Source organism: Quercus suber, unplaced genomic scaffold (assembly GCF_002906115.3).
Source record: "Quercus suber isolate HL8 unplaced genomic scaffold, Cork oak 2.0 scaffold_936, whole genome shotgun sequence".
Taxonomy (NCBI): Eukaryota; Viridiplantae; Streptophyta; class Magnoliopsida; order Fagales; family Fagaceae; genus Quercus; species Quercus suber.
The window spans coordinates 164,471-187,661 of record NW_027070359.1 but is presented as its reverse complement, the minus strand read 5'-3'; the positions used below and the strand labels follow the sequence as shown (position 1 = coordinate 187,661).

The following is a 23,191-nucleotide window of genomic DNA, read 5'->3' as shown; positions in this document are numbered from 1 at the left end:
AAAAAAAAAAAAAAAAAGTGGGAGAGTCCTCTGAAATTTGGTAAGGGAGACCGGTCCTAAAAGCACATCAAATGGTTTGCCTAAAAAATTCAATTGCCCAATTCCATATGCTTAAAAAGCTAGTAATTGCGTCAATTACATTTGCGGTTCGAACAACATAATAGATCAAATAAAACAGTGTCCCAATCAGAAATCCTACAACACACTTGCAGTTCGAACAATATAACGGGCGGTGCACTGGTGCCCATGCTGAGGCTTGTTATAAGAATTTTCAGTGTACTTATACTAAACTCATTGCCAGCCTCTATTATTTATTTTTGAAATTCACAATTTTTCATTCATCCCAATTTAATGTTTATACATTTGACTGATGAATTTTCTGCTTTTGTCAATTACGAAAATAGGCAGAAGTGAGATGAGTCCTAACTCAAGAAAATGAACACCGAAATAATATTGAAGTCATTATCAAGTATGGGTATGTTCTTTTTTTCTTTCTTCTTTTTCTGGGCATGGAGTCTCACCACATTCCTAGTTCTTTTGATGATTGGTGAACATATATAACCTTATAGTTGTGATAAATGAAAATTCGTGAAATTTAAATTAATATATATATATATATATATAAATAAATAAAAATAAAAAACCCTTAAGAATGCATGTAACATGTGTAATGAGGTTAGTATTAAGTATATTTTATATTATTCCAATTGAAATATATTTGAAAATTATTCCTTAAAGAATGAAATCATTATGAAAACCTATACTAATAGCAAACCCTCATGTCAATATCCGGATGGTGAGTTAATTTATTTATTTATTTTTTGAGAAACAAACACACACACACAAAGGAGAGGGAAAGAGGTGAGTTAATTGTTTTGAAATAGCGTAAAATGACTTGAAGGCTATAGGTTCAATTCATTGTACTATTTTCCATAGGGTTTTAGGGATATCTCAAGAGAATGAAGTGAAATCGTCAAATAAAAAAATAGGACACCAATACGTTAATTTGATGGGTCACCTAAGGGATGAGACTTTGCTTTCTTCTCTTTTTTCCAATGGCTACACTGGTGATGAGAGTTCATTTAACAAATCAGAGAATGAGTATGCAGCGGGAAATCTTAGTGATTCTGAAGTCATGTCACCGTCTCCTAGGCATTCATGGGATTACATCAATAGGTTTGGTAGCCCTTATTCTACTTCATCCTTCAGCAGTGCATCATGATCTCCAGAGTCATCAGTTTGTAGAGAAGCAAAGAAGCGACTCTCTGAAAGATGGGCCATGATGGCATCACATGGGACTTCTCGAGAGCAAAGACATGCCCGGAGAAGCTCTAGTACTTTGGGTGAGATGCTTGCTCTTTCGGATACAAAGAAGTCAGTGGGATCTGAGGAGCTGACAAAAGCAAAGGGCATGAAATCATCATTCAAAGGGAAGGTTTCAAGTTTATTTTTCTCAAGGAATAAGAAATCGGATAAGAATAAATGTGCTGCATCTCAAACTAAAGATGAAGCTAATTTTGCCTCCTCTGAAACAACAGCATCTCCATTACATCCTCATGGAGTGATTAGTGAGGATGCCTCTCAACGTTGAAAAATTTAAGTTGTTAGACTAGAAAAGAAAGTTAACTTCTTACTGAAATCACAATTGAGCAAACTTATTATTTAAGTTTGGGCAATAATATGTCAAGCGAGAGTTTGTAAACTTTTTGTATGAAGTATACTCGAACGAGTATTCTCAAACTTGATTTCTTCGATGTTACTCCTTGACTTGATATTAAGAAAACTATTTAAATACAACCCTCACTAACACATATTAAACTTAAGACAGGAATTAGCCAACACAAATGTAAAACCTAACAATTAAAAATAAAGTAGCAATAGAATTAATGACTGTTGTTATAATTAGGCAAAATAAAATTATATTTAAAAAAGAGTATAAAATTGAATTATTTAAAATTACAAACATAGTGGTGAGGGCCTTAATTTAGCCAAATAAAATTTCTTTTCAAAAAAGAAAATAGTCACTGAGAATTTTTTTTTTCCCTTCTTTTTTCTTTTTTAAGTTGTGTTATACACGCTGTATATGTATGTTGTGGTTCACTACATAAGAGCTTAAATTACTTTATAAGTTAAAAGAATTTCTAGTTACTTTTTATTTTATTTTTATATATAAACAATTTTCAAGTTACTTCAATCATCTATCATAGTTTTTAAGTTATGTAGTAAACTTAGCCTTGAATAATCAATTATCATGATGTAACTTAAATTACTTTTCATTTTATTTCTATTACCTATTTTATTATTCAATTTAATGATAGAAGTGAAATATTTATTGGAGATGAGATTTGAATCTTAATTTGAACTGTAAACATCTCTATTGAAAATATTAAGAGATGCTAATTGAAATACAAAGCTCTTTAACATAAAAGTGAAATATTTTCTTTGATAACAGTTATAACTTTTAATGAACTTCTACTAGTGTGCACCAATAGTACATATAAAATAGAACATATTTTATGCATCAATAGTTTGGGATGCATTTGGACTTTGTGGAGCGCTGAAAAGATCAACCAAAATATTTGCTTCAGGTACAATTTTTTTATTGCGTGATTAATTTGAAATGTATAGTAGCTCAAGCAATTACAAATTCTTGTGGCCGCTCTAGAAAAAGTAAAGCAATACTAGACACAAATGTTAACATAATTTGACAAACTCAATGCTTAGATTCAAGAGCAACACTAACAAAAATAAATAAATAAATAAATAATAAAAAAATGAAAGGCTGCATCCACAACAACAATTTCACAATAAATTCTAGGTAACAAATTGTAACTGGTTGCCTTATTTTAGTGATGGGCGCAAATTAGAACCAGTAATAATTTCTCACTTAAAATTTTAAGTAAAAAATATTATAAACATAGCATTACTCACAAATAATCTTACTAATAATTATGAGAAAAAAAAAAAAAAAAAACTGCCCTCCCAACTGTCATAAAGATAAAGTAATACAAGGTATCATTTCAGCCAAAGGTATTTTTACAATAACACGCTAGACAAATTAGACAAAAATTTGTCATTTAACTCTCAAATCCACCAAAAATTATATGTTCAAACTCTTCGCAGATCTGCTTATATATAATTCTTTAATACCTATTCTTTGGTGAAAGAAAAACATAAAATTATTCTTGTTGACAAATAATAAACTTTTTTTCTTTCCCATTAAAATTCAAATAAGTAATCATGTTAAACTAAGAACCTTTAAACTATTCCTGGGTTGGACTTTTCATCATTTTATAAGACATTTATTATTTCCATATGGACAATATTTAACTCAATTAAATACAAGAACACAAAGTGACCTTTGTTTTTATTTATTTATTTTTAAATTGTTTTAACATATGACACCTACTCTTACTGATTTTTTTTTTTTTTAATCATCAAACCAAGACATCATTTGGTTTTTGGTGTATCTTCTAAAAATAATTGGTTTTTGGGATAGATGAAGATTGAGATCTAAATCTCTTATTTGACGATAAAATTTTTTACCAATTAAGCTAAGTGAAACTCCAAGTAACTTTTGTTTTAAGATAACATATTATGCTATAAAAGCAAATCTTGCCTTCAAAATATCCTCTAATTTTTTTTTTTTTTTTGTTAACAGAAGGGAAAAAAAAATCCTAGTGTTGCTACTTGCTTATACTATCCTGGTAGAAAACTTATCAGATTTAAAACTCACCCGAACATGGAAACATAGGTTGCATGAAATTAGATTAATTTTATTTTAATCCAACTAATATTTATATTTTAATATAGAGTATATATTGTATATGTCTCAAATTAAACCTAGGTTTCTTAAAGAATGAAACTAAACTAAATGATACATTCAGATTTAATATTATAGGTTATATATACATTTATTTGTTGGGATTTCAGTTTTAATCAACTAAAATGGTATATATCTACAAATTTTTTTACTTTGGGTCCCTTCATGGAAGGTTCAAACTCACTCCTTATTGTTCTCTCTTCGTTGCAGGCTTGAGGCAAAAGTTATTGAAGCCGTTGTAAAAGTGAAGTTAAATAAACCAAGTTATGCACTTTTCATAGATACCAAGGAACTAGTAGGAATAACATCCAGAGTTGAGAAATTAATGTCACATTTAGCTATAGAGTCAAATGGTGTTCGCCTTATAGGAATTTGGGGGATGGGAGGAATGGGTAAAACAACTCTAGCAAGAGTTGTTTACAACATGATTTCCAATAAATTTGATGCATGTAGCTTTATTTCTAATGCCAGGAGAGTTGATTAAAAACATGGCATACTTCAGTTACAACAAACACTTTTGAATGATCTTTTGATTCTTAGAGACAAAAAAGTGAAAGATGTTGATGATGGAGTTCATATGATCAAGAATAGGTTACATCACAAAAAGATTCTTCTTGTTCTTGATGATGTAAATGAATTAGACCAGTTGAATAAATTAGTTGCGAAGCATGATTGGTTAGTCCCAGGTAGTAGAGTTATCATAACAACAAGAGATGTACATTTGCTAAAGTCATATGAAGTAGATGATATATATGATGTTGAAGGATTGAGTAATGAGGAAGCTCTTCATCTTTTTAATTTGAAAGCTTTTCATGAAGAGCATCCACCTAAAGATTATCTAGAGTAAAGCCTTTGTAGATTATGCTAATGGTCTTCCTTTAGCCATTGAGGTTTTGGGTTCCTTTCTTTACAACAGGAGTACTTCTAAATGGAAAAGTGGATTAGATAGGCTTAAAGAATTTCCTATAAAAAAAATTTCTTGATGTACTTCAAATAAGTTATGATGGACTAGAACAAAACAGAGAAGGAAATTTTCTTGCATATTGCATGTTTCTTGAATTATAGAAATCAAGAAACTATTATAGCAATATTAGATTATCTTGATCTTTACCCCCAAATTGGATTAAGGGTTCTTGCTGATAGATCTCTCATTAAGTATCAAGACAATCAATTATGGATGCATAATTTACTCCAAGAATTGGGTTGAGATATAGCCTGTAAAGAGTGCTCGAAAGACCAACTTGAAAAGCGTAGTAGATTGTGGTTGTATAAAGATATTGACAGCGTGTTAACAAAAAATACGGTAAGAGGTTATTGAAAGAACCCAATAATATACCTTATTAATTTTATTATTCAACATAGTTTAACATAAGTACTTTTGGTAAATATACATTTTGCAATTCACTAACCCTTTTGTTCATGATTATCAAGGAACAAAAGCAATTCAAGGCATAGTCTTAACTTTACCTGAGTTGAAACAAGCACATGGGGATCCTAGCTCCTTTTCAAAGATGCATCGTCTGAAATTCCTCATAATTGAAAATTTTCACCTCACGTATGATCCCAAACATCTTCCTAATGACTTAAGATTTCTTGATTGGAGTGGGTACAATTCAAAATCTTTGCCAGCAAGTTTCCAACCAAATGAATTGATTGAACTTCACATGCGTGGTAGCAACATTGAACGGCTTTGGAAAGGAACAAAGGTAATAGATGCCATTCTACAACTTTTCTTTTAATAGTTTCATTAAACTATAAGATTTTTAGAAGCTAAAAATTGTTTTATGTCTTTTTGGATTTTTACAGTCTTGTGAGATGTTGAAATTCATCAAATTGGAAAGACCTCTAAAATTTTTTGAAACCCCTAACTTCACCAAAATCCCAATTCTTGAGAAATTGGTTCTTGAAAACTATATAAATTTACGCGAGATACATCCATCAATCGGAGTTCACAAAAAGCTTACTCTTCTTAATCTAAAAGGTTGCAAAAATCTCAGAAATCTCCCAAGAAAGTTTGAAATGTAGTCTCTTGAGATCCTTATTCTTCCTGAATGCTCAAATTTAAAAACAATTCTAGAATTTGGAGAGAATATGGGATATGTATCAGAGATTCACTTGGATGGCACTACTATTACAAAATTACCCACATCAATTGAGAATTTGAGTGGGCTTGCTTCATTGAATGTAAGGGATTGTAAAAATCTTATGTCTCTTCCAAGCACATTTTTTAATATGACGTGGCTTAAAGATCTCAATCTTTGTGGCTGCTCAAAACTACTAGAGAACTTGAGGAGTGATGAAAGTGTTGAAGTGAATGGACAGATGGCTTTTTTTAATTCTATTTTCGAAACCACTAAAAAAATAGTTTTTGGTGGATTTCAGCTTCTCCCTTTTTATCCAATGTCGAGAAGTTCCAAATCCATGACCATGGGCTTGCTATCATCTTCTCTATTTGGTTTGTCTTCTTTGACCAATTTGAATTTAAGTTATTGCAATCTCAAGGAAATCCCAAAAGATATTGGCTGCTTATTCTCTTTAAAACAATTTGAATCTTTGATCTAAGTGGAAATAATTTTGGTTGCCTTCTGGAAAGCATTGCTCAACTATCTATTCTGAATTTTTTGGTTGTGAATTACTGCACGAGTCTTTAATCCTTTACAAAGCTTCCTTTAAATCTAGGCTATATTGTTGGGCATGGTTGCTCCTTATTGGAAACAATACCAGATCTGTTGAGATCAAATTCTTTATTTGAGCCAAAACTTACTTTAAAATTGCAGCAAACTGACTGGCAATTAAGGATTCATTGACTTGTTTTTTGCAGTTATAAAAAAGTCTCCTCAGGTCTCTCTCTCTCTCTCTCTCTCTCTCTCTCTCTCTCTCATAGTTCTAAGCATCATGCTTTGTATGTTTCAGGGACTCTCTCCTAACTATAATGGGGAAAGATATGATATTGTTTTTCCTGGAAGTGAAATGCCGGAGTGATTTAGCCATCAATTATGGGGGATGAAGTGAATATAATGGAACCATTTTCTCATTTCTGTAATGACTGGATTGGGATTGCTGTTTGCATTGTATTTTGTCCTCTTCCACATCATCAAATTCATGGCAATCCAGTTTCCTGCATATTGAGTGCCAATGGAAAAGAAATGTCTCTTACACACATCATTGACAATGAGGTGGTTGCTTCATCAGATCATATTTGGTTGTTGTATTTGCTTCCTCAACAGTTTCGGAAGAAGGACAAAAAAATACTGTGGGAATGTGATGCAAAAGGATTTCGTGAGATTGGAATTAAAATCAATAACATAGATTCAAGCTTGGTGAAAAAATGCGGGTTGTGTGTGGTAGACAAGAAAGACATTGAAGATCTCAACAGCACTATGGGTCAGTGTAGCAATAACAGCATCATTCCTTATGAGGGCTTGAAAGAGTCCCTGAATTTATGGCCCATGGTAAATATTATGAGGAGTCAAGTCAGTACAAGGAATGTGGTGAAGAGCTAAGCAATTGGCAGGAATTACATGTAAGTCACTGTCATTGTCTTTCTTCTTAATTCAAGCTCTGTTGGTTGCTGCATTATCTTTTTCTCTTCAGCGTACATTTATAAATGGATTGCCCACCATATTTTTTATTACAGTTGTCAATGAGACTTCTAGCAATTTGACTAGAATGAACAAAGAATGCAAGAAATAGCTTTTTGTTGGAAAGTTTTAAATGCATAAGAATTCATCAAACCTAGAAAGTTTTGGCTGCCAAACGTACTAGTTTATTGTTCTATCTCATGTTGTTTTCTTCCAAACAACAAATACTGAATAATAGATAGTATTGAATAGTAATATTTCTAAATGGCCTTAGAAAAAACATCTTACCCCTAATCATCCCATGTGATGCTTCTGCAAAGGCATGGGTAAGACCTTAATATTATTTGAATCTCAATTGAAAGTGACAAATCTTTTTCCTCTCCATTTTGTTGGTTACCTACTTACATTTCATATTAAATTGATGACACACCTTTATATCCATCAAGTATATGCATATGGTTCTAGTTTTATCAAATTTCTCCAAAGGAATGTCCAATAAAATTGCTTAGGTTCTCTGAAAGTTGTGGCAGATGTCCTAGTTAAAGATACATTCAGAGGGAATTCTGAATTAGTTTGGACAAAGCCTTGATCTCTAGCAATCATTGCCCCTAAGTCTTTATGAACAGTAGCTTGGATAATAGACAGAGAGCTCCTAATCTTCTAATCTTTTCTTCTTGTGCTGTTTTGGTTCCTTTGTTTCAATGTACCCAAAAAAGAATGGCAAGAAAAGGTTTTTGTTAGTGTTTTAAAGGCAGTAGAAATCATGGGCTGGAAAGCTTTTACTGCCAAAGGTATTATTAATTTATTGTTTTACCCATGTTTCCATTCAAAATTATGCTTATGGGTTGTCCTCAGTTTAGAATTCTATTAGCACAAGCTGATTGGTAAGAAAAGGCATGACAAATTGACAGGTAATTCAAAGTGAATAAACTAGAATTCTAATTCTTATATTTTTCCTTCTTGTCCTTTGCGTATAATTTGGTTTGCTTTAATTTAAAGTATGAATAAGGGGTTTTATTTGTTTGGAACTATCAAAATGCTTTCTTATTTCTTCTTGTCATCTGGAAATCTAGTTTGGTTAGATCTGTCCATTACTAATGTGGTCATGTATAGTAATAGTTTGATTTCTGTTAATGTCACATATAAATGCTTGTTGATGTTGATGGTCCTCTTCCTTCATTGGTGGAGCTCCTCCGTCAACGAGTGGTCTCATATTCCATTGCGTTGTGGAGTAGCGTTGTTGCCTTTATTTATCAAAAAAAAAAAAAGTAATAGTTTGATTTCTGTGTATGTTAGCTAACAGTTCAAATTAAAGGAAAGCCTTGACAGTGGAAAAATAAGTCCAGACATTTATTGAGTCTTCCAAATGGCAACCAATCCTGAAATGGGGAGGGGATTCAATTTTTTTTTTTTTTTTTAAATAGAGATAGATGTATGGTCATGGCTGTTGTTTTAGCTGGGCCGTTGGGATTCTATATTGCACTACAAAAGTTGGTTGTCATGTTCAAATTGATATTAAAAAAAAAAAAAAATCGAAGTTTTTTTTGGAGAGAACTAGTTCCATGTATCTTTTAGAACTTAGATCGCCGATGTCATATTAGTCAATCAAGATTATCTACCTTTCTATAATAAAAAATAAAATTTTAAAATTCTTATCTAGTTGAATAATTTTCGGTCAAAATTTAAACACTTGAACTCCTACTTAATTGAGTTGTTAACTTCACTGAAAACACTATGTTATAATGAACAACTGAAAGCTTGGCTGTAACATGATCATGATTATAGAAAACAATGGAAGAATCCATGAAAATCATGTAGAAATACTGGATTATCTTGGCCTTTACCATTAGGGGTTCTTATTGATAAATGTCTCGAAAAAGTTAACGACAATGGTTAGTGGATGCGTGATTTACAAAATTAAATGGGCAAGAACATAGTTTATCAAGAGTTCTCTAAAGAGTCTGGAAAGCATAGTAGATTGTGGTTATATATTTGTAGACATTAATAATGTTCTTACAAAAAATATAGTAAGAGGTTATCTTGAAAACTTGAGCAACGTACCATTTATATAGTTCAATAGACTTAGAACGGTTTTGGTAATCTTACATTTTGCAATTCATTAATCCTTTTATTCACGACTATGAACAAAAGCAATTAAAGACAGCCTTAAAGTTGCTTGAACCAAAATAGGCATATTGGAATCCTGAGAGTCTTTTTAAAAAAGTATCATCTTAAATTGCTCATAATTGGTAATGTTCACCTGTTGTATAATCTTGAAACATCTTCCTTAATGGCTTGAGCTTTCTCGATTAGTGTGGATACCCTTCAAAAAAAAAATTAAACAAGTTTCCATCCAGTTAAGCAACTTTTGAAAACTTATTGAAATTCCAAACTTCATTGGAATCCTAGTCCTAAGAAATTGGTCCTTGAAGATTGTATAAATTTACCTAGGTGCACACATCAATTGGAGCTCATAAAAAAAAAATATATATATATATATATAAAATAATATAATAAAAAAATTAAATTTCTTAGTTGTAAACTCTTGATATTATCTCAATAAAATTTCTAAACTTTTCACTAAAAAATTTCTAATAACAAAAATTATTGAGTAGTCTCTACATCCTTCCTCCCAGTCATGTGCCGTTTTGGTATTTTTATTTTGAAAATATAAGATGTAAAATGCTAAAAATGTACATTGTGGGAGGGTTTCATAGTCTCAGCCCCCAATTAGCAGGTATTGTCCTCTTTGGAAAGGTCTTGTGCTAAACAGCGACCAAGGACACTGCCCGCAAGGTTTTGCTCAATCCCACATCGGGAAGAGACGCCTCCCACATGTGCCTTATAAGGATTGACCTCAAGACACATGTGTACCACTACTACACATGTGTAGTAGTGGTACATATGCGTAGTAGATCATGGTTATATACTTGAGGACATTAATAATATTCTTACAAAAAATATAATAAGAGGTTTATTTTGAAAACTTGAGCACATACCCTTTTATATAGTTCAATGGACTTAGACTGGTTTTGGTAAACTAACATTATGCAATTCATTAATCCTTTTGTTCAAGATTATGAACAAAAGCAATTTAAGTCATAGCCTTAAAAGTTGCTTGAACCAAAATAGGCATATTGGAATCCTAAGAGTCCTTTTAAAAATGTATCATCTTAAATTGCTCATAAGTGGTAATGTTCACCTTTTGTATGATTTCGAATCATCTTCCTAATGGTTTAAGAGTGGATACCCTTCAAAATCTTTTCTATCAAGTTTCCATCCAATTAAGCTATTTTCAAAAACTTATTGAGCCCCAAACTTCATTGGAATCCTAGTCCTAAGAAATTGGTTCTTGAAGATTGTATAAATTTACCTGGGTGTACCCACCAAGTAGAGATCATTAAAAAAAAAAAAAAAAAAACTTAAATTTTTTAGTTGTAGACTCTAGATATTATCTCAATAAATTTTTTTTACTTTTCACTAAAAATAAAAATCTAATGATGTATACGGTCATGGTAGATCTCTCTTTGATATTGATCTGGAATAGGGTGGCCATAGTCAACCTTCTGATATCAATCATGGTAGTTTGTTTCATTTTGATGAGTTTGTCACAGAGAACTTTGTGTTCTTTTGATTAGAATTTCTTTAGAGAGAAGTTTTGATATTTGATTTGTATTTGTTTGAAATTTTTTATGTAATGTTCATCCTTTTTTTAGCAAAATTTCAAAACCTAACCTTTTTATTCGTTTGCTGTTATATTTTCGAATTAAAATGTGTTTTTCTAACTACAAACGAAAAAGTGGGTCACCAAAGTGTAATAGAGCAGAGTTCAAATAAATAAAGCGTTAAATTTCAAGCTCAAAGCAAGCGACTTAAATTCGAATCAAATCACAAGTAGCTAAATTATAAATTGCTCAAAAATCTAATAACAAAAATTATAGAGTAGTCTCTCACGCATCCAACAAACATACATACAGAGAGAGTGGCAGTGGTGCATCCTCCCAGTCACGTGACATTTTGGCGCCCAAATTTCCCCTCAAATTCTAATCGCTCTCATTCACTCTTTCATAAACATCCAGACTGTACAACCAAAAATCTTCAATTCCTCAAAAAGAAAATCCCCAAACCCATCTATATATATATATATAGTCTTAGGGCCTTTTTCATTTTCGTATCTGAAACGCAATGAAGCGACGAATTTCCAAAGCTACTTATAAAGATCCATCGCCGATCATCGGAGCAACTCTACCACAACAACCGGGTCGCCTCCGTGGAGTTCGGAGCCCCGATTTCCGCATTCCAAATCCAACTTCCCAATCAACCAAAGGTTCTTCTCCTAAATCATTCATTTTTCTTCGTGTAACTGAGTTTTCATTTGTGTTCCTTTTGGTTCAAATTTGTTCCAGTTGAGATTAATCATTTAAATTGAATTGTTGTTTCCTACTAATTTGTTTCATTTTTCATTTCCATGTAGATATCAGCTGCAGAAAAAGAGTAAAGCTCTCAGATCTTGATGTCAATATTCCCTCAAGTTGCAGAAGAAATGCCTCTTCCACAGCTTTAGAAGGAAGACAGAGTCCGAGATGTAAGTTTCTACTGCTGAACATATATTCCTTGGGTTCTTTTCTTGGTATTACTTTTTGTTTTTCTTTTCTTGAAGTAAAAATGTTTTTTTTTCTCTTTGTGCTGAATGTTTAAGTATATACAAGCTCTATTGTAATAATTATGTTGAATTTCTAGTGGTACCAATCAAAAGTAATTGGAACTCGTGTTTGAAAATATTAATCATTCCATTTGAATGTACCATGCAGCCGATGACCCCAAAACTTCCGAATTTGCATTTTTTAAGAAATTGAAGGAAAATGCAGGCCACAAATACCAATCCCATACATTGCATAAAGAAGAAAACCAGTCAAAGAAGTTCAAAATTAGTGACTGTTCTGGGGGTAAATGCATCTCAACTGCAATTTGGGTTTATTCATTTTTTTTCTCCCAGTCTTAAAGGCTGGTATGAATTTATTTCTTTTTCTAGAAAATTTTATGTATATGAATCAGCCATACTTAAAATATTTAAAGGCAATGCACTTGTCTGGACATGATTATTTACGTGCTTTCTCTGTACTATGCAGGAAACCCAAACAGTGTCAAATTTAGATGTAAGGACTTCAGTTCCTCATTGCTTGCTGAAAATGTCACACCTAGTAACTTTAGCTCACACCTGCCACCTCTTGGTGGGGCATTAAAGAAATCAGGTGTGTGTTGTAAAGTGGCTTTTCTTTTCTTTTTCTTTTTTCTTCATTTAATGGTATGCTTCTGATTAGTATTTCTTTCTTGTTGATTCTATCAATAAAAAGGGAAGAAAATGATGACAACAAATTATTGGTCCTAATTTTGGAATAATTTTACAGTAATCTTCCTTTTAAATAAATGGAGATTGTTCTCTGTAATTTGAATGTGAAATATATATTTTTATCCCTTTTTGTGATTTTATTATAACCTTTTAATAATTGTGTGAAATAGCATCTTTAAATAGCATCTTTAATAATTGTGTGAAATAGCATCTTCTGATGTCCAGAATGCACTGGCTTATCATTTCTAACATCTTTAAAAATGGCAGATATTAATGCAGTTATACTGACTCATAAACTGAAAAGAAAAAAAAAAAAGAAGAAGGTTATATTGTACTGTCCTGAGACCACTTTTAGGGATATCACTAGGTATTCTGAATCCCTAGCAAAAATAATGCTAATTCTTTGTAGGAGGTGAATGCTGCTTCCTTCGTTGTTGACCACTTGCTTCTTGGTAGTTGATTCCTGGTGATTCATATCTGTTGCTGCCCATGCACTATGACACTTATGGGGGGCTATTTGACATGGGTAGAATTAGAAAGCCATCTAGGAATGCTATTTTAGTAGGCTTGGGTTAGACAAATTTGTGATTTTAGTATTCCAAAAGGTGAGAGAGCACTATTAGACTTCAACATTCTTAAGTAAAATATTCGCCACCACTTTATTTAACCTCATCCTCAGTATGGTGTTCTGCTTCATAATCTAATGTTACATGATTTGTAGTATCTTTAATCATGATTTTTTGTACATTGTCATAATATCCTCATTAATGTTCTCATTTTGTAAATGACGATGCCAAATTTGAACCACTAATGAACTTGCTCAGTTTGCAATATATACCATGGATTTGGAATCCAGAACTTTGAAATGATATTTTGACTTTTTTATTGGTTGGCAGAGGGATATTCACCGGAAGCTTATACAACCTCAGCAGGTATATGCTGCCTGCAAACATGAAAATATTGAGAAATATAGCAATGTGTTGAATCCTGGGGTCATGTATGCTTTGTTTGTTAGCTAATATCATGGAAGGAAAGGATGAAAAAAATATAGATTTTTTCAACTTATTAAGCATTTTGTTTCTAAATTCCAAAATTTATTTTATCCTTGGCAATCCCATGACTCTATTGCTTGTTTAAGGTAGATTATAACAATCTTTTTCCACTTCCAAATCTCACAACTAGAGATGCTGAGGGAATGCTTTGGTGAACAGTCTTAAATGCTTGCAAGTCTTTATTTTTAGGGGGCCAGCACGGGCGGGGAGAAATCTTTTCTAAAAAGAGACATAAATTACGCAAATGGGTTGTAGAGACATCATATCCTCATATTGAAGAACTCTGTTTAAAGGGGTTAGACACATGACCATTTAATAAGTTTTCTCGTTTTATTTTAGCCTCATTTCATAGACTTGTAGAAATTTTCTCAGGTATGATTTTGTTTCTTTGCTTCTCAATCGCCTGTTCCCCGAGAGCAACAAAAACAGTGTATGTTCCTTTTGCTTTCCATATGGAAGTCATTTATTCTTTTGGTGTTGGGGTTGGTGTTGGTGATTAAGCTGAATAATTATTTCTCTGGCAGGGTTTTAAGAAATCAAAATCAAGGGAAGTTGATATTGATACCAAATCTCAATTTCTCACTTCTTTGGAATTGCATAGTCAGCTCAAGAAATTAAGTCATATGCCTGCAAGGAACTATATGGAACTTGACCATGTTTCACATTTGGATGATGGTCCTTCATCTTGTTGGTTGAATAGATCACCAGAGGGGGTTCTCTCAAATTTTTACACTCCCCCAATCGATGAGAGTATAGCATGTCTCGAGTATGAAATGAGAGAACCTGATTATGAAGTAGGAGGAAGAAGTCCAGTTCTATGCACTCAGTGTGATTCCACTTATGGCTCTCAATCTAAAAGATATGGATCTCTTGCATATAATCATCTCAAAGAACTGGATGACTTACATTATCCAAAAAGATGTTTGATTAAAAGTGGGTCAAATCCTCTTCTTCTGGGTTGGGACTTTGGCAGGAATACAGAGGAAAGAAACTTGTCTAATACTTGTAAAAATACAGAGCTGAATCTGTATTCACCTTCATCAAGTTCCTGGGGTGGTTATCATCAGCACATTCTGGATGATAGGATAGGTGCAAAAGAGTTGAGTGAATCATCCTTCCTGTCAACAAATTCTCCAAATGTTATTTCATTCCCATGGTCCTACTCAGCCAACTATAATGACCTTGATTTTGGAAAACAAGTTGAAGACAAGGAAGATATAAATGCTGACTTTAACCATTTTCCTCTAGCTCTAACACTTGCACCAGACTATCTTACTCTGGATGAAGATCACAAGAATGACACTAAATGCAAAGATAGCAGCATCTTCTTTTTTCCTCATAATCTCAATATAATGAGCAAGGTTTTTGGTGAGAGATATCATCATCCTGGTTTTGAAGGTGTCCTCCTTTCCTCTGGACTTGATTTTGATTTAGAATGGGATTGCCCATCATTAAGTGGTTCCTCAAGGAAGCATCATCCACCTGTCAATTATGCTTTTCAGTCTCCCAGAAATGAAGGAACATATTCATGCTTTTTACTCAAAGACAAGAGTGAAAGTTTCCTAGATGGTTCAAGTCATAGAGGAACCCTGAGTCATGTCAGTGATATTGTTAACATCCAAGATTTGTCATCATTTTATTTCCAAATGCCGCTAGAAAAAGACAGGTCATACCCTTTGCTGCTCGATAAATCAAGCTGGGATGGAACTTGAGGACAAATTTATTATGATGATAGTAAAGATGCTTCCAAGCATTTTGGACATGCTTTTCATGCTTTCATTATGCTTAGTTGTAGCTGCACATTATTGTTAATGTAGCTACTTTGTTTACTGGAATTTTCCAATGTTTTAAAGAGTTTAAGTATACGGGTCTGTCAAGAGATTACTTGTGAATTTGACACTGCCTTGTCTACTGTCATATGTTGGGGGCAAGTTCAATCTCTCTTGTCATCTCTCCAAAGATGTTTCTTGAGCCACACCCTGGCACAAGAAGCTACACTTGCCACACAATCTCAAAGAATCCCACCCCTTAAATTGCAGTGACGTGGCAGTTTGTACACTGTTAAATAAAATCTGAACTGTGAGATGGACAAGACTAGGTATGAAGAGGATATCAAAGAGGGTGGTGAAGCTTTGGAAGTAACCTTTAGAATCTTAACTTAGGGGGCAGGTGGACACTAGTTCACATTTTTTTTTCTTTTAACTACCAAGAAAAGATAAAAAGTTATAGAACATGCTCACAATGGTTTACAAAAGTTCCTGATGCATGTTTAGTCATATACTTGCAAAAAATGAACCCCTCTACTCTCCTGTAGTCCAGTTCTGCTATTATTTAGTGCTAAGCAAGTCCATGGGGTTGTTAGTAGTCTAGTCTATTATTGCTTTGGCATGCTTCTTGTTTGCTAGGATTACTACTCTATCAAATCCCCGGCTTCTAGCTTGGTTATAGAGCTTCTCTGACAGCAGCCAGTTAGGCATTTATTTGTTGGAGATCTGAGAGTATACCGATAGTACACATGGTTTTTGTTATGTGAATTTTAAGCTACCAACTCATGTCAGAATAAAACTGTTTAGAACTTCAATTTTATACTCCTAACAAATGTTTGAAGTTTAGAAGGGTTAACTAATCTTCACAATAGCAACACAGGGTTTGAGTAGATTTAGTGCACAAGGATGATATTGCATAAGAAGCTGTTCTCTCTAGACCTCTTCCTTGAAAAAGTATATTGTGTTTAGATGTATACAACGAGCTTCTCACAGTCTATGGTTGGTTCGTGTTTGGGATCTTGTGTTGATTCACCATGTGTCCAAATTCGATTAGAAATGGGCTCACCGGCAACTCTATAACAAAAATGAAATGACACCTTGGTTTTTCTGGTTTGCCCTTTGCAATACCACTAAAACTAAGCCCGCTAAAAACGAAGTCAATACCACAAAATAAATAAATACAGAAGACAATTGCATGGTTTGTACAGACTTAGACTACGACCCAATAATAATAATAATAATATACAAGAAATTTGAAAGTATCATTATAATGAATGCCTAACTGTCAAAGGCCACTATCAACAAACCCTAATACCTGGAGTATGGAAGCTGGGAAATCTAATGGTGAATCCGGTAGCCTCTACAACCAAGAAAGCTAGCGTTAAGGCTTGTGAGAATTGTGTGGAGGGAGTTTGTAAAGCAAGAAAGCGATATGGATTGTGGGTATTTAATCCGTAGCTCATAAACCCAATGATAACACGTTTGAAAACTCTTCTCAAGTTTGGGCTGGACAATTGTCAAGATAAGAAAATCCCAACTCCAAGTAGACCAAGCCCAAAGAAAGAGGGTGGCAAGAACAAAGAGTCCACTGACATGATAGAAGGTGGCGGAGATGATGGGTTTGTGAATGGAAATGAAAATGCGGTGTTTTTTCTTTGGGCATTTTTGCATTAAAAAAAAAAGTGGGAGAGTCCTCTGAAATTTGGTAAGAAAGACCGGTCCTAAAAGCACATCAAATGGTTTGCCTAAAAAATTCAATTGCCCAATTCCATATGCTTAGAAAGCTAGTAATTGCGTCAATTACATTTGCGGTTTGAACAACATAATAGATCAAATAAAACAGTGTCCCAATCAGAAATCCTACAACACACTTGCAGTTCGAACAATATAACGGGCGGTGCACTGGTGCCCATGCTGAGGCTTGTTATAAGAATTTTCTGTGTACTTATACTAAACTCATTGCCAACCTCTATTATTTATTTTTGAAATTCACAATTTTTCATTCATCCCAATTTAATGTTTATACATTTGACTGATGAATTTTCTGCTTTTGTCAATTACGAAAATAAGCAGAAGTGAGATGAGTCCTAACTCAAGAAAATGAACACCGAAATAATATTGAAGTCATTATCAAGTATGGGTATGTTCTTTTTTTCTTTCTTCTTTTTCTGGGCATGGAGTCTCACCACATTCCTAGTTCTTTTGATGATTGGTGAACATAACAACCTTATAGTTGTGATAAATGAAAATTCGTGAAATTTAAATTTAAAAAAAAATATATATATATATATAAATAAAAAATAAAATAAAAACCCTTAAGAATGCATGTAACATGTGTAATGAGGTTAGTATTAAGTATATTTTATATTATTCCAATTGAAATATATTTGAAAATTATTCCTTAAAGAATGAAATCATTTTGAAAACCTATACTAATAGCAAACCCTCATGTCAATATCCGAATGGTGAGTTAATTGTTTTTTTTTTTTTTTTTTTTTTTTTGAGAAACAAACACACACACACAAGGGAGAGAGAAAGGGGTGAGTTAATTGTTTTGAAATAGCGTAAAATGACTTGAAGGCTATAGGTTCAATTCATTGTACTATTTTCCATAGGGTTTTAGGGATATCTCAAGAGAATGAAGTGAAATCGTCAAATAAAAAAATAGGACACCAATACGTTAATAAAAAATAAAAAATAAAAAATAAAAATAAAAACAATAATTATAATATAAAGGCTAGCTAGCTAGTAGAAGGCACGAGCTCTACTTGTGACCCACTCCTCCTTCTGAGAAAGTATTTGGTATCAAATAATATCATTTCAGTGATACCAAAATTCAATAAATAAGAGATATGTCTACAAAAAATAATTACCCCACTAACAAATAAAAGACATGTATTAATAGATAGTTATTTTTGTACACGTCTTTTGTATTTTAAATTTTACTATAAATGATGTGGTATCATTTAATACAAAAGAGTCCCCTGACTCTATAGGTATAGGGTAGGGAACATCGAGTTTATGGTCGAACTTCGCCACATCATTTGTTCCCACTTTACCTGTCTGCGTCATTTGTGTGTGTGTGTGTATTCCTCAAAAAAAGAAGGTGCTAAATAAAAATGATAAAATAAATAAAATAAAAAACTTTAAGGTCTGTTTGTTTGTTTTTGTTTTTTTTAACCTTTTCATTTATTTTCTTTTAAAGTTGCACTTTTTAAAGTACAAAATAAAACAGGATTCTTATATTTCATTTAAAAAGATATAATTTCTTATAATATTTATGTTAAATGTGTGATAAAACGCTAAAAGTTAACTTATTTTTAAAAATTTAAAAAAAAAAAGAGACAAAAAGCAAAAAAAATTTAGCAATAAACCAAAAAAAAAAAGGCTTTTAGAGTTACTAAAAATAGATTTTCTAATAGTAATACACAAAAGGATGGCATTAACAAAGATAGCAAACTCAAAGGACTAAATTAGCAAAATCACAATTTAAATAATTGAAATAACAATTAATCCAAGGTTTAAGAATGTAAAATGAGTTTTAGTCCTATTTTTATTATTTTATAAAATACAATTTATTTCTTGCATTTTGGTTATTCCATTTTACCTTTAGTGCTTTTTTCAATATTATAGTTTATTCCTTGTGCTTTAGGGTAAAGTAAAAAAAATTAATATTTTTGTTGTTATTAATGTAATTACTCACATGAGACAAGAATGTTCTTTCTCTTTCTTTATGAGAGATGTATGTATCTTATGAGGCAGTTTTATAGAACACCTCTTAATATGTGGATACCACAAGTGTGGACTCACCCAATGTGAGAGAAAGGTTGCACAAATCTGTGTTATAAGATATTGACTCTTGTTTGGACTGTGTATCCCAAGCAAGAACACATTCAACCGATATGATGAAACAATGAATGCTATTGCTTCAATACTTCCTAACTTTAATTTAGAAACTATAGTCCAACAAAGGGGAATATGGAAACAAAGACTTGCACATAAACTAAAGAGCCTTGGAAGGATCAGACTCTTGAGTCTGGAAGTAGTGATTAGTGAATTAGTGATGGAAGTATAGCGTGTATGGTTTTGAAACCCGGACCGGACCGTACGGTCCGACCGGAAAAACCGTGAACCTCTCACAATTACGGTTCTTTTAGGCATAAGAACCGGCCTATGCCAAAAAAGCAGGAAACCGTTCAAACCGCGGTTGAACCGCACGGTTCTGAGAACCGGATTCAGACCGCTTTTCACGGNGAAGGCACAAGCTCTGCTCGTGACCCACTCCTCCTTTTGAGAAAGTATTTGGTTTCAAATAATATCATTTCAGTGATACCAAAATTCAATAAATAAGAGACATGTCTGCAAAAAATAATTATCTCGCTAACAAATAAAAGACATGCATTAATGGATAGTTATTTTTGTACACGTCTTTTGTATTTTAAATTTTACTATAATTGATGTGGTATCATTTAATACAAAAGATTCCCCTGACTCTGTAGGTATAGGGTAGGCAACACCAAGTTTATGGTCGAACTTCGCTACATCATTTGTTCCCACTTTGCCTGTCTGTGTCATTTGTGTGTGTGTGTATTCCTCAAAAAAAGAAGGTGCTAAATAAAAATGATAAAATAAATAAAATAAAAAATTTTAAGGTCTGTTTGTTTGTTTTTGTTTTTTTTAACCTTTTCATTTATTTTCTTTTAAAGTACAAAATAAAACAGGATTCTTATATTTCATTTAAAAAGATATAATTTCTTATAATATTTATGTTAAATGTGTGATAAAACGCTAAAAGTTAACTTATTTTTAAAAAGTAAAAAAAAAGGAGACAAAAAGCAAAAAAAATTTAGCAATAAGCCAAAAAAAAAAGCTTTTAGAGTTACTAACAATAGATTTTCTAATAGTAATACACAGAAGGATGGCATTAACAAAGATAGCAAACTCAATGGACTAAATTAGCAAAATCGTAATTTAAATAATTGAAATAACAATTAATCCAAGGTTTAAGAATGTAAAATGAGTTTTTGTCCTATTTTTATTATTTTATAAAATACAATTTATTTCTTGCATTTTGGTTAATCCATTTTACCTTTAGTGCTTTTTTCAATATTATAGTTTATTCCTTGTGCTCTAGGGTAAAGTAAAAAAAATTAATATTTTTGTTGTTATTAATGTAATTACTCACATGAGACATAAGAATGTTCTTTCTCTTTCTTTATGAGAGATGTATGCATCTTATGAGGCGGGTTTATAAAACACCTCCTCTTAATATGTGGATACCACAAGTGTGGACTCACCCAATGTGAGAGAAAGGTTGCACAAATCCGTGTTATAAGATATTGACTCTTGTTTGGACTGTGTATCCCAAGCAAGAACACATTCAACCGATATGATGAAACAGTGAATGCTATTGCTTCAATACTTCCTAACTTTAATTTAGAAACTATAGTCCAACAAAGGGGAATATGGAAACAAAGAGTTGCGCATGAACTAAAAAGCCTTGGAAGGATCAGACTCTTGAGTCTAGAAGTAGTGATTAGTGAATTAGTGATGGAAGTATAGCGTATGAAGACACGTTAGGGATGAGGCATATGGAGTACATGTGTGCTATAAGTAAGATTGAAGGATCCTGGCCTATGAGTATTAGTAGCTTATTTATGAACATTCATAGGATAGATATTGGGATACAAACTAGAATAAGAGAAAATGTCAGTGTAAGTATAAATTCCTAGCTTTTAATATTGCTNTCCTCTGAAATTTGGTAAGGGAGACCGGTCCTAAAAGCACATCAAATGGTTTGCCTAAAAAATTCAATTGCCCAATTCCATATGCTTAAAAAGCTAGTAATTGCGTCAATTACATTTGCGGTTCGAACAACATAATAGATCAAATAAAACAGTGTCCCAATCAGAAATCCTACAACACACTTGCAGAGTTCGAACAATATAACGGGCGGTGCACTGGTGCCCATGCTGAGGCTTGTTATAAGAATTTTCAGTGTACTTATACTAAACTCATGCCAGCCTCTATTATTTATTTTTGAAATTCACAATTTTTCATTCATCCCAATTTAATGTTTATACATTTGACTGATGAATTTTCTGCTTTTGTCAATTACGAAAATAGGCAGAAGTGAGATGAGTCCTAACTCAAGAAAATGAACACCGAAAATAATATTGAAGTCATTATCAAGTATGGGTATGTTCTTTTTTTCTTTCTTCTTTTTCTGGGCATGGAGTCTCACCACATTCCTAGTTCTTTTGATGATTGGTGAACATATATAACCTTATAGTTGTGATAAATGAAAATTCGTGAAATTTAAATTAATATATATATATATATATATAATAAATAAAAATAAAAAACCCTTAAGAATGCATGTAACATGTGTAATGAGGTTAGTATTAAGTATATTTTATATATTCCAATTGAAATATATTTGAAAATTATTCCTTAAAGAATGAAATCATTATGAAAACTATACTAATAGCAAACCCTCATGTCAATATCCGAATGGTGAGTTAATTATTTTTTATTTTTTTTGAGAAACAAAACACACACACACAAAGGAGAGGGAAAGAGGTGAGTAATTGTTTTAATATATAAAATGACTTGAAGGCTATAGGTTCAATTCATTGTACTATTTTCCATAGGGTTTTAGGGATATCTCAAGAGAATGAAGTGAAATCGTCAAATAAAAAAATAGGACACCAATACGTTAATTTGATGGGTCACCTAAGGGATGAGACTTTGCTTTCTTCTCTTTTTTCCAATGGCTACACTGGTGATGAGAGTTCATTTAACAAATCAGAGAATGAGTATGCAGCGGGAAATCTTAGTGATTCTGAAGTCATGTCACCGTCTCCTAGGCATTCATGGGATTACATCAATAGGTTTGGTAGCCCTTATTCTACTTCATCCTTCAGCCGTGCATCATGTTCTCCAGAGTCATCAGTTTGTAGAGAAGCAAAGAAGCGACTCTCTGAAAGATGGGCCATGATGGCATCACATGGGACTTCTCGAGAGCAAAGACATGCCCGGAGAAGCTCTAGTACTTTGGGTGAGATGCTTGCTCTTTCGGATACAAAGAAGTCAGTGGGATCTGAGGAGCTGACAAAAGCAAAGGGCATGAAATCATCATTCAAAGGGAAGGTTTCAAGTTTATTTTTCTCAAGGAATAAGAAATCGGATAAGGATAAATGTGCTGCATCTCAAACTAAAGATGAAGCTAATTTTGCCTCCTCTGAAACAACAGCTTCTCCATTACATCCTCATGGAGTGATTAGTGAGGATGCCTCTCAACGTTGAAAATTTTAAGTTGTTAGACTAGAAAAGAAAGTTAACTTCTTACTGAAATCACAATTTAGCAAACTTATTATTCAAGTTTGGGCAATAATATGTCAAGCGAGAGTTTGTAAACTTTTTGTATGAAGTGTACTCGAACGAGTATTCTCAAACTTGATTTCTTCAATGTTACTCCTTGACTTGATATTAAGAAAACTATTTAAATACAACCCTCACTAACACTTATTAAACTTAACACAGGAATTAGCCAACACAAATGTAAAACCTAACAATTAAAAATAAAGTAGCAATAGAATTAAACACCGTTATTATAA

General features: G+C 32.6%; 1 protein-coding gene and 1 non-coding gene across 5 annotated transcripts in view; both read left to right on the top strand.

The window, feature by feature from the left end:
• LOC111986220 (uncharacterized) overlaps positions 1-15,723 on the top strand; it is a 21,385-nt gene extending 5,662 nt beyond the window's left edge. For 2 of the 4 annotated variants that reach the window (XM_065768439.1, XM_065768436.1), the window contains exons 4-7: positions 13,651-13,686; positions 13,996-14,101; positions 14,179-14,236; positions 14,331-15,723. In XM_065768439.1, the coding sequence (XP_065624511.1) occupies positions 13,651-13,686; positions 13,996-14,101; positions 14,179-14,236; positions 14,331-15,518 (1,388 nt within the window). In that variant the 3' untranslated portion in view covers positions 15,519-15,723. Of the gene's footprint in view, positions 1-11,245; positions 11,732-11,878; positions 11,990-12,215; positions 12,351-12,533; positions 12,657-13,650; positions 13,687-13,995; positions 14,102-14,178; positions 14,237-14,330 lie in introns of those variants that run through there. The other 2 variants (XM_065768437.1, XM_065768438.1) reach the window with 2 other exon arrangements.
• Positions 5,240-7,399, top strand: LOC112032715 (uncharacterized). The gene is made up of 2 exons (XR_010626988.1): positions 5,240-5,529; positions 6,737-7,399. It is a non-coding gene; the product is annotated as an uncharacterized LOC112032715 (transcript).
• Positions 15,724-23,191: the final 7,468 nt, after the last annotated feature.